This window comes from Cyclopterus lumpus, chromosome 16 (assembly GCF_009769545.1).
Source record: "Cyclopterus lumpus isolate fCycLum1 chromosome 16, fCycLum1.pri, whole genome shotgun sequence".
In the NCBI taxonomy this organism is placed as follows: domain Eukaryota; kingdom Metazoa; phylum Chordata; class Actinopteri; order Perciformes; family Cyclopteridae; genus Cyclopterus; species Cyclopterus lumpus.
In genome coordinates this window covers 8278552-8290929 of record NC_046981.1, presented here as the reverse complement: position 1 = coordinate 8290929, position 12378 = coordinate 8278552, and the positions used below count along the sequence as shown (strand labels likewise).

General features: G+C 40.6%; 1 protein-coding gene across 1 annotated transcript in view; it reads right to left on the bottom strand.

The window, feature by feature from the left end:
* nphs1 (NPHS1 adhesion molecule, nephrin) overlaps positions 1-11540 on the bottom strand; it is a 37700-nt gene extending 26160 nt beyond the window's left edge. Inside the window, exons 1-4 of the mRNA XM_034554039.1 lie at positions 11429-11540; positions 8365-8458; positions 5669-5863; positions 1787-1909 (exon numbers count right to left, since the gene is read on the bottom strand). Of these exons, the coding sequence (XP_034409930.1) occupies positions 1787-1909; positions 5669-5863; positions 8365-8428 (382 nt within the window). The 5' untranslated portion in view covers positions 8429-8458; positions 11429-11540. The remainder of the gene's footprint in view (positions 1-1786; positions 1910-5668; positions 5864-8364; positions 8459-11428) is intronic.
* Between the last annotated feature and the right edge of the window lie 838 nt (positions 11541-12378).

Here is a 12378-nt window from a genome sequence, read left to right as displayed (position 1 = left end):
CTCATCGGAGATGGTGCTCTTCAAAAGGATGCACAGTTTCTAGTCCCAGTTCAGCACTAACAGGAGATTGGAATCATCAACTCATTATCAAGCCCCAGATTAGTCACATATTTTGAATCAGTTGAGTTGGTGGGGTGGAACAAATGACCCTTTAGGACCAAGGCTGCAGAGTGCTTTTTAAGTCAGTCGCTTCACTCAGTACAGCTGCAACTGTCCATCTTAAACAGTCAACATCTGGAAAGTGTTCCCAAGACACCAGATAAGATTCCGATCTGAGCATGTTTCAAACACACACATGGGTCTATGAGTGTATGGATCTATGGGTCTATGGGTGTATGGGTCTATGGGTGCATGGATCTATGGGTGTATGGATCTATGGTTCTATGGCTCTTTTGATGTATGGGTCTATGGGTGGATGGGTCTATGGGTGCATGTATCTATGGGTGTATGGATATATGGGTCTATGGCTCTATGGGTCTATGAGGCTATGGGTGTAAGGATCTATGGTTCTATGGGTCTATGGGTCTATGGCGCTTTGGATGTATGGGTCTATGGGTGGATGGGTCTATGGGACTATGGGTCTATAGGTCTATGGGACTATAGATCTATGGGGACAAATAAAAACCGGTGATCCCTGATGCAATTCCCACACATTTTGACCTTTTCAACAATGCCAAAGTCAATCCGTTGACTTTGTGCATGTGTGGGCGCACATGCAATATGCATCTCAGAGGTAATACATGTGGGAGTCAAGCCTGCTGTGGCTGCAGGTGTAGGCCTGCTGTAGGACACAATACTGCTGCAGTGTAGAACAGAACGTATACTCAAAGGAGACGTCTGCGGTCTACGCCTCTTCCTACCCCACACCACCCGCCATCCCTCCCACTGGCCAATTGATGTCAGAAAAACCTGCTTTCTTCTCAGAAGAGAGTGAGGCCACTAGAATCACCACAGCAACCCCCCTCCCAAAAAAAAACCCTCTCCATGGTCACTAAAGAGAAAGCCGGAAAGCTAGGCAGAGAGAGGGAGAAATTGTGCAGAATGGGGAGGGGGATGTAAGCAAAGGAACTGGGTCTGGAGAAGAAAGGTTCTTTTAGAGTCATTTCCTTGCCACATATGGGCTTGCTCCCACAAGCAAGAGGGATAGGGAGCGAGAGATACCGGTTGTTAGAGAGTGACTGAACAGGTGGTCTAATCTAGTCACACAATTACATCTATTCCAGCCCATGTCTGAGTAGGAACTTTTCAATCCCTTCTGTTATAATTTATTCCAGTGCAAGGAAAAGACACGGATTGCCTCGAGGCTTGCCAGGGAATCCAGGTAGTTCTGATACTTTATATTGTGTTTCTGCTGGTTAAAGCCATAGACCTACTGTACTGGAACATGTGGGGATGGCATAGTGCTTGTTAAAGAAATAAATACTGTCAGAAAAACTAGAGAAATCCTGACTTTCTTCATGGTTCATACATTCAAATATGATTTTGCGCTTGATGGAGACTGCTGGGTTCTACTGTACCAAGGACGGTTTGAATTTAGTTTGTAAATTCATGTGAGCGCTGCTTCAAATGCCTTGTCGTAAGCAAATTAAAGCTCTTTATCAATATAAATGAATATTTAACAGCTCTTTATATGCTGATTACCGGTCAAGAGGTTGTGTATGTTACTGGAGTACTGAGGGTGCTTCCTGTGTCTTATCACAAATAGTACATCATTTTATTACTCTGACCAAAATAAATTGTATAAGCCCCCACATCCCCTCTATTTACATTCGATGGTTATGCTCACTTAAAACGTTGACCCAGGCTGTACTGGAAATGATTGCTTGACTGCTCTCAGACTGGCCCACTTGACATGTGTAGGCGGTTTCATCTTCCAGTTGGGCCTTCTCAATCCGAAGATGATACTGCCCTGGAGAAGAGAGGGAGAGATTATTCGGACACATTATGTTGTGATAATTGTAAAACATAACAAAGAAGAAACGCTCATGTAGTTTCCTTCTCTCCTCTTCTTTGAACACTTGTTGTTCAGAGTCGTTGCATTTGTATCAATAAGGACCTCCTGTAGGCCTTTCTTCTGCATTGATTCCCCAGTGTCTGAATTATAGGTAGTTTTCAATGTGGGAAATGGGAAAAATAAACAATAAAAGCAATTTATACAATGACAGTCTGGCATTCCAATTCAATATGGTATTGTGCCGGGTATTTGATTTGATTATAAATAGACTATTTATGTAATTATATGTATTTGGGTAAAATGGTAACATCTCACTTGCTGATAATCTCTTGCTGGAGGCGTTTCCACTGACATACAAGGCGTTGTTTACTCATAGCAGAGGCATTTTGTTTCAGAATAACTTTCCAGCATGTTAAATGAAATCCAATCCCAGATTCACAATGCCGGCCCAATAAACTGTCTATTAATTGATGACAGGGCAGAGTCCTTCTCTCTGTAACTCTCTTCTGATAGTCTGCCATGCCAACAGGGCTTGATTTGTTTGATGCATTGCCATAACCTGTGGGGATTAGATGATGTTCAGTGTTGGTTTTCCAGCTCCTGATTCTCTGGCTCTCTGCCTACTAACATGTGCAAAATAGTATCTTGGTCTGTCAACCACCCAGGCCTAAAATTGCTTGTGTCAAGTAAGCTGGCAAGATAATTAACACCAACCAGAAGCAATTTTCACATCTAAGTTATCATTGAGTGCAGACAGAGAGAGAGCGAGAGACATTGAAGTTATTAATCATATTCCTCTTTCCTGGAATTACTCACAAATAGTGCAATCAAGTTGCAGAGAGCGCAGATTTATGGTAAGGGAGATGGAGGTTGGCTGCAACGCGATTTGCTCATTTGTCCATTACTCTGTATTTATTTCCGCTCGGGCCTTCAACATTTTGGGATACAGTATAAACTTCATACCCATTATGTCAGCAACAGAGTAACGTTATGTTCTCCTCTGCAAATCTGCATCTGCAAGCTGGAGACACATATTTTTTCTGTAATTGGGAAAGGGAGAAACCTCACTAATATCAACTGTTGAACTGTATTCGGAGAACCTTTTGCATGACTCAGTTAGCAGAGTATAAAGAATATAGTTACTCTTCATTTTTTTTGTAATTTGAAAATCAAGCAGTATTGTACAGAACATATGCTACAATAAAAATGCCTATATATTGTCATGTGTTTAGTGTGATTAAAAACTGAATAAAAATAAAGTAAGTACTATATTTTATTCCTAAAAGCGTTCATATAATGGGACAAGTGTGAAGAGTTTTTTTCTGCCGTTGTGCTATATATTATACCAAGGATTAAAGAATATTTTTGCAAATTTAAACGCTTGTCAGATTCATTTATTTAATTTTTGATTTAAACCTTTATTTAACCAAGTGAGTCCCATTGAGATTAAAAATCTCTTTTTCGAGGGAGACCTGGCCAAGACAGGCATAAACATAAGAAACACATGACAAGAACAAGACAAGTTAAAAGAAACTAAAAGTTAAGAGACAGTGACATAACCGAGTTCATTTTATATTTAAAAGCAGTAAGTGGTATCAGTTCTTTGAGTTTTAAATTATTCTGCAACATATTCCATGATGAGGCTGCACAAAAGCCCTTTTCCCCATTTCCGTTCTGGCATTTGGGACAGTGAGCATAAGAAAGTCCTGAGACCGTTAAAAGTATTTTCCGACACTTTTCTTCATGATGAAGACACACAGAGAGTTTGGGAGCAGACCAAGGATTGCCTCATAAATGAAGGTGTACCAATGACAGCGCCTACGGGTGGCCAAAGCAGGTCACCCGAGAGTATAACTCAGTGGTGAGCACAGAGCTTCACAGTTGGTAATGAACCACAGTGAAGCATGGTAAGCCGTGTCCACCATACGAAGACAGTTAACAGAGGCATGCATGTAAAGAAGATCACCATAGTAGTCCAACACAGGTAAAAAAAAGTAGCAGCAACTAATTGCTTTTTTACATCAGTTGAAAAGCACAGCTTATTTCGAAAATAAAAAACCCAGTTTTAACCTCAACTTTTTCGAGTAGCGGCCATCTCCTGGTTCCCCCTTTAGAAAAACACTGTTAGCTCCATCAGGACTGTTTTCTCTCTGGTAGAACCATGATCTGCAAGTCATCGGCTCAGCCATGTTGAGAGCCACGGAGAGGCACTTGGTAAGAATTTCAAATGTAGCTTTAATATTCACGCGACTATGGTTTACCACTTTATGAATGACGATTGATATTAGTTAGTTTGGCTTGTGTTCATAATCAAATTGTGTCTGATTGACTGTGGTGCCTTGAACAAGCAGATTGTTCTTCTATGTGTTTGCCTTCATGATGCACAACGTTGTGCACAAAGACATGACAGCTTACGACCAACATTATTGCTTCCACTTGGGAAAACTAAGGGGTGCTGCATCTACTGTAAGTATCTGTTGAAATCAACGCTGGCCTCTCTTGTTTTCCTGAATGTGTGATCTCAGGCTTTTTTTTAAAGCATCATTAAACATCACTGATGGTGACAATCAGTGGAACCTGGTGGAGTATCAAGTGCAGTCAAGAGCCATCCTAAATGATTTTGCTCTTTCCTTGCAGAGTAAAGTGATTGCTTGCATCATGTACCTGCGCAGATGGGTAGTTTATTCATAAGTGTATGTCTGCGTGTTTGACAGCTTGTGTGTGTTTGTGGTCCACGTGTATACATTCTCATTTTGTTGTTATTGAGGAGAAAAGAGGCAGGTTTCTTTTTCTTAACTTGTACCTGCTGTCGTGCTTACTGTAATTTGTTAATAAGCTGACAAAGTGTTATCCATGCTTGTTTTTCTGTAAACTTTAGGCGTCAATAAGCATGGACGACGTGTGGATGGGCATCTCTGAAGTGTTTATGTGTCGCTGGTTGTCTCCCACACTGTGCAACAGTAAAGTGCAGCTTCTCTAGTTGCGGGCTGATCAGGAACAGATGCTCTTCCCTTACTCGGGATTGCCTTCTAATTGGCTATTACTTTTTATAGACTGTGTTGCACATTCTGCAACACACTTTATTCCCTGCCACATTTCATAGATTTGCTGACACTGACTCTGTTGCTTTCATTTTTCTTCTTTGTCTTCTCATGTGAGTGACAATGAGTGCGATGCGTGACAGGCTGTTACAATCACATCACCTCCTCATTCCCAGATGCTCCCTGTATAGAGAGCCAATGTGCCATAAGGTTCCCATAATTTCTGTGTTACTTTATTACAGCACTTTGAAGCCATAGCAACAACATCATCTCATTTACTTTTCGGCAACAGCACTACTTCTTAATTAAAACTATATGTGCTAAATGTCACAAGAACACAAAGTATATGTACCAATTTAAAACCAACATCATGTTATTGTTTGAATTTATTTGTCACATCATACATTCGTGTACCATCCCCACTTCTGACATCATGTTCTAGCCTACACAGTAGCTTTGATTTATATTGACCAGTGGTATTTTATCTTTTTCCACTCAACTGGATCTTAAACCCATAAACTGCAAGTCTCACTCAAACATAGACAATTTACGATTACTAATTATGTCATCTTTTTAGTGGCGCTTTTATCATACAAGTTCATTTATTTAGCTTGGATAGGTCCATCAAAGCCCAACATGCCATATACCTTATTCTGTGAGTATCCCTGTTTACCTCTCTTGGGATTTCCAATCATGCTGTAGCGCGGAAAGCCTGGCAGGCTTCTCTGTGGTCCCAGGAGGAGGCCGTCTTTCACCCACTGCACAGTCCCTGAGGCCCGCAGCACCTCACACCTCAACACAGCTGTGGCTCCCATCCGCACAGTGAGGTTCCTGGGCTCAGACCTGAAGGCCTGCTGGGCCTGCGTGCCTGGAGACATAAAAAGGAAGAAGAGGAGGAGGAGGAATGTAGTTGGAGTGGATCGGGTAGTGGATGTGTTGGGATTTAATGTAAAGAGGTGGAGAAGATCAAGGGCTGAGCATGTGTGAAGAGAGTTATTGAGCTAGAAAAAAGGAGAACATATCGTAAACATACACCACAGGGATGCAGTCTTGTGGTCTTTTGTCTGAGAAGGCACCCCATTGTGTCTGGCCACATTATTCATCTTGGCATATGTTTTATTGATGGGAGACTGCAGTGATACGGCCCTGAAAATGAGTCAATAAAGTAATTACTGCAAATTAAATCCCCCCTCGGCCGTGCAGATAGGGTATTGGGCGTAGGGAAAAAGCATGGGTATCAGAGACCTCGTTCACCTGCGTGTTTTTCTTCAGTGTCAATGTCCCACCAGCTAATTCCTCCTGGGAAGAGTAATGATTATCACTTTAATCCCTGTTGTTTGCCATAGGTGCGGCTAGCCATCCTTCAACCAGGCTCTTAGATGACATTCTGTGGTGCGGTGCACTTGAGTCAGGAAGGTAACCTTAGAACAAGCCACCAATGAGCCTCTACACTGGGGCTAGGATTATTATACATAAGGTTTATGAATAAATTCAGTTCAAGGGGCCAAACAAAACTGCATACTCTAATTAATGCCTAATATCTAAGCGCGACTCTCGTTTAAACAGTGCCCCACAGAGAAGGCCGCCTGATTCCGCCAGGCTGTTTGAATCTTGACCTTCATTGAAGCAATGACCAAGTTGTTTGTGAAGTGCATGCTCTGTTGCGTCTGACAACAAGAGTGAGAGGTAAAGCTCTCAGATCAAGGCTCACCTCACGTCAAATATGAAGGGCAAGATTGGCCATTACAGAGGATGCATACAAAGAACCAAACACAGGAGAACACTTGCATACAGTTTACATAAATGAATAGTCAACAGCGGTCTACGGCAGCTTCTGAAATCGTTGGATTTTATTATTCTGAGATACAGAAAAACTAAATACCATATCACAATGTAGTGATAAATGTCATGAAGGGAGATTATGTAATTTTTAGATTAATAAACAGCACAAGCTTCCTCTCACCACATGATTTCAATAACAATGGAGGGAAGCCTTGCTAAGGTCATTACATTGAGAATTTTCTTTGAATTTGTCACTACAGCAGGCCCTCACACATTACAAGTATTTGACCCATTGCTGAGATAGGAATAGTAATTACAACAAGTGGACCTTTTGGAATGAACCGACTGCATTCACAATACCACCAGGAGCTGCAGCACCTAAATGGAAAGCAACCATGTCATCATTAATTAATGTTATTTAATTACAACTGTGTTTTCCTTCTACGATCTGTCAAAATGTCTGCAGTGAAATATTGATTTCCAATCTTAATTCAACAGTGGGTGCATGCGATTTCCACACCCTGATTTCTACATTCACTTTCACATTACGTTTTTTTTAAGATTTTCAAGAGCAGCAAATACTTCCCAGACAATGTTTCACAGCCTCCACTTCTTCTAGGTATACATGCAGCTCACATGTAATAGTATTATCTAAAAGAAAGATACGAAAATTCCTCTCCCATCATAAGGTAGCAGTATATGTTTGAGAGTGTTATCCATTATATTGTCGGGTCACTTAGGGTTATGTTGAGTCCATGAACTGGAAGCTTTTGTACTATTCACCATGGAAACTAGTCAGGAAATACTGTGCACATAATGCCCAGTAGTAGTTGGTATTGTTCATGTTCTGTATAAACTAGTAAATGCTGGAGGTTGGATTAGGAGGGACATCCACAGTGTATACAAACTGACAAGGATAGCATACACATGCTCACATTGGACAGATTTACCTTCAGCTTAACAACAATCTTGGTAGAAAAGTCACGATGGTCTCATGTAGCAACCTGTTGCAACATTCTAGGACGTTTTCAGATTAAGCTATTTGCATAAAACACTAAGACCCTGAGACTGGGTTCCCAGGAATAAGTTGGTTAACAAAATGTGTTTTTCTAACTGAGATAGGAAGCATGGCTCCCTGCAAAAGAGCCCACAAAAAGATGCAGCAGGTTTCCTATCTGACAACAATGATGTTAATAGCTGGTTCGGTTCAGCACCTTAATTAGCTATTTGCTCAGATGATGACGAAAGGAGAAACATATATAAACGCCACAGTAAACCTGTTGAAACTGCAGTAAACGTGGTATCTTTGACACCATTTCTAGAAGATTAGGAGATGAGTATAAAATTAATCTGATTAGTTTAACTGACTTACCATTCACAGAACATACATCACTGTAAACCTTTGCGAATTGAGAGCGCGATCCAAACACATACACATCGAATCCCTATGATAATACAGTGAAAATGAATTTACGGCTTTAATAAAGTCACGGTTCCCACTGCTCAGCTGAATGGCCTGAACCAGATGGGACTTGAAAAGGCCAGTTAGTGTAATGATAGCTCAATGGTGCTATTTGATTCTCTTACCCCAGATGAGACACAGAAAGGGTAGAGTGGAAGGTGACACAATCCATGCTGAAAAGAAGTCCATTTCACCACTGATATCCGACCTTGGACAATCCTGAAACAACCATGAACAAAAAAAAAAATATCTATGTGAGATATACACAACAACATATACCCTAGAAGATAAATATAGTGGGTAGCTGCTTTTAGGAGGCATTTGTATTAAGTCCAGCAGTGTAGTTTGTACAAGCTTTTAGTCATTCTGGGTTTACGTTTTTGTTGTATTTTCAAGGTTTGACTTTATGAAGAAACATACTATAGCTTGTGTTTGCTAACTAAATAATATTCACTTTAGCATTCGACTCACAAGCATCTGACGAGCACATGATTACAACACAATTGGAGCAGACTTATCAGTTCAATCAATCAATCGATCAATCAATCCTGCATTGGCATGCAATGAATACATGAACAACTTAAAAAAGCTAAAAGGCAGACTAAAAGCATGGTGTTGGTCATTTCTGTCATTTGGATGGCTTAAGAACTTTCAGTGTTTGGGTGGCTTAGTTTCTTCAGCTAGTTTTAGTTCCCAGATGAGTCACGATGAGAAAACAATTTCATTAACCTGTACATTTTAATACGTGATTATTAGTTGTTATGAAGACCTCTGTGGATTCTTCTGGCATTGTATCTGGCTTCTCCTCGCACAATAATTCAGTTTCAGCTGATGATGAAGAACAGAGTAAATGATCTCTTGTACACACTGATACGGGGCAAATAGATACCTTTCAGATCTCTGCAAGTTGATTTGTACACAGCTCTTAAATGAATGGAAACAAGTGGCTGCATGGAAAGCAGAAAGTTCCTTCAACATGATGCAACATGATCTGATAAACATCAATAATGTTAATGATTTAAAACGTGCATTGTAGAAAGGGCCTTCTTCAGAAACATAGCATTGGACAATTCAGACAACCTTTTTAATAATTAGTGTCAGCACAGGACATACTGTTCCTACAGTTACACTAGTTACTTTTGACATTTGTCAAGAGTTTTAGTTTTAGTTCTGCAAATAAAATATGCTGCTGCCCAAACAAAACCGTACATTATGGATATTTTTTTGTGTAGGCATGACGAATTGTTGAGTGAATGAGGTAATGCATGTTTCTTTAAAACGGTCATGTCAAAATGTCTGTGTATTTGTTTTTGGTAGGCCATTTCCGGTGGATACATGTCAGCGTCATGCTATGCTCTTTATGAGAATAGCTCAGGGACAGTTTTGAATTAGGTCTGTCGGCCGTGCTGTGGACCTGGAAGAGCCCTCTGTGGATTTTAATTTTTTGTAAAGTTTGTAATCGCTTCAATTTATCTGCTGCAGGAGTGGAACAAATAATAGTGATTTACTTAATTGAAAACTAAATACATTCTCATCTGCATAGACAAAATGAATTGAAGGAAACAGCTCTTTGATGCATCTCCCTTCAGTCGATTAGTTGCACTCCAACAGGCTTTGATAAGCATGAACTCACACTCAATTATTTTTCTCTCTCAAACATTTGTGTGTTTCAGAGCCCCCAGAATACTTTGAAAACACACAAGGGCAATTATTTCCCTCTTCAATGAATGGAAATTCTTTTCTGAGGTTGAACGTGGCCATCTGGCATATCTTCTCACTTACCGTCTCACGTAGGTAAACAGAATCATTATATCCTTCCTAATGTTTACATTACTTGTCATATACACTTTACAGTTATCCAGTTCTTTATTAGAAGTACTGGATGTATCTTCCTTAGGGCTTTAGAGCTCAGTTACAGCAGGTGCAGCAAAACATGTTTGGCCAACACAGAAAGGTTGCTGCCGAGTCACCATTTTCATTGGGTCTCAGACACAGCCTCCCTGACCTCCCCACATTCCCACTACCTAGTCAAACAACCACCTTCATTGCTTAGAAATGCAGCTTGCAAGAATGTTAATTAGCTGATACATGTTTTTTTTCCTTGTAAATCTAGGATGGTTTCATAATTGTAATATGTAATTTAACCGTTGGTTCAAATGTAACATTAGATAAATACCAGACCAAATGAAAATTTAATTTGTCTTCAAATATAAGAAATACTCGTATTTTACTGTAGCAATAGACCCCTTGCCACTGATTTTCTTTTTGACCTTGTTCTTCACCAGCTTCTTACAAATGCAAATTAGAAAAGTTTGATTTGAAATTTGATTTGCTTTCAGACACAGGTCCGCCACTCTCCCCGCAAGGGCATTAGAAGTAGCTGAACCATTCAGCGTGACCCCGACAGGTAGATTTTTAATGGTGTCTTTCATATCTCCATCAAACGACTCAATACACTTAATCCTAGACCAATTTAACGGGAAACCCCGTGAAATCAGTCAATGTGCAGAAAATGAAGTTTCAAACCCTGTGCAGCCATCCAATTCAGATGTGGTCCTACATCTTAATACCAACCTAACTTCTTACCAATCTCAGCAGTTGCCCGTGGCTCCAATTATTGCAGTTTATAGAATCTGCATTGTGAACCATTACTGATTTAACACTGCACTAAAGATAAAGAGGGTTTCTAAAAGATTCAGATTAGATTATCAACAGAATCGAATTGCATCCGAATCGTGGATTTTGCATTAAAACATGGCATTCTTTAAGCGCTATGGTTAAGACCTAGCTGGATGTGCTAAACAGAATAGACCTCAGTCTCGAGAATAGACAACATCTTACACTATCGGCTTCGTCCAGCGTCTCGAACATGTCCAGTAGAAACGCAGGTTAGGTGTTTGTGTGCTTTGTCTCCACGCGCTTCAGCTCAAAGTGTTCAAGTTTACTCGATTACTCTGACTTCGCGACACACACACTCACAAACCTGCTCTCCCCTGAAAAAGTTGAGAGACAGAGAGGCAAAACCTTCTTTCAACCTCCACCATCTCGAGCACATCTGTCTGCCTAGGGTGCACAGAAAGAAAGAGAGCGAGGCAGGCAGACAGAGAGGTGGTACCTGCTTCATAAAAAAAGCTAGGAATCTTTGAATAGGTGTGTGGATTTGCATGAGAGAAAGAGAGCTGCTCCTACCTGTTGAGTGACGCCGAGGCTCAGGAGCGTCTTTTTGTCTTCCTGATCTACAGATGACTCTCTGAACACCAGTGAGCAACGGAGATGTTAAAGAATGCCAATGGGACTCCCCCTTCTCTCACTCTTTAGTCTAAGACAGAGGAAAACAGATGAAGAGAGGGAGAGAGAGGCGGTAGCAGAGAATGAAGAGTGAAGGAAGGTGTGCATATGTGAAGTGTTGGTGGTTGTGGTGGTTACAAAGGGGTCACCTGAACGGGAGAATACATGTCAAAAAACAATAACAATGTCATGGCTCCCCCAAGGATTCAGAGCATTTTTATTACTTTTAAGGCCACGCAGTAATAAACCGACCATTTAAAAAGTTGTTGCATCTCTTGTTTCAGCAGGATTTAATAAATAACTATAAAAGGGTAATAAAGTTGCAGTGAGCCAGTAATAAGAGCGGAGAAACAGGCCTTTAGTTTCTTTGTATTCTGCCTCTCTGCGGAGTATTCATGAATACCAATATTTAGCATTTCACTGTGGCGGGTTGGAAGGAGCAATGCAGCCCTCAAAGATACAGATGCAACATGGATGTCTTCACAGCTGCTAGTTTGTAACATTTATGCTCATACATAATGAATGGAATAGAAAGTATCCACATAACTGTATTTCCTATACAGAATACTCCTGGGGTGATCTGATCTGCTGCAGAGATGGAGACAGGCCAAATAATTCACTTTCAATAGTGGGATATTTGATTTTCCTTTCAGAATATTGCTTACCCCCAACCTTTTTGTCAATTATACACTTCCAACTGAATGGCGGATGGAGAATACCACTATTTGCTCAGTGGAACATACTGAAAGCTCTTCGAACAAGACAACTTAAAGGTCATGTTTATATTCCTCTGCATGTATTTTTACATTTGATCTGCTGATAGTCCACGTGTGTGCCATGGCTCCGTGCTC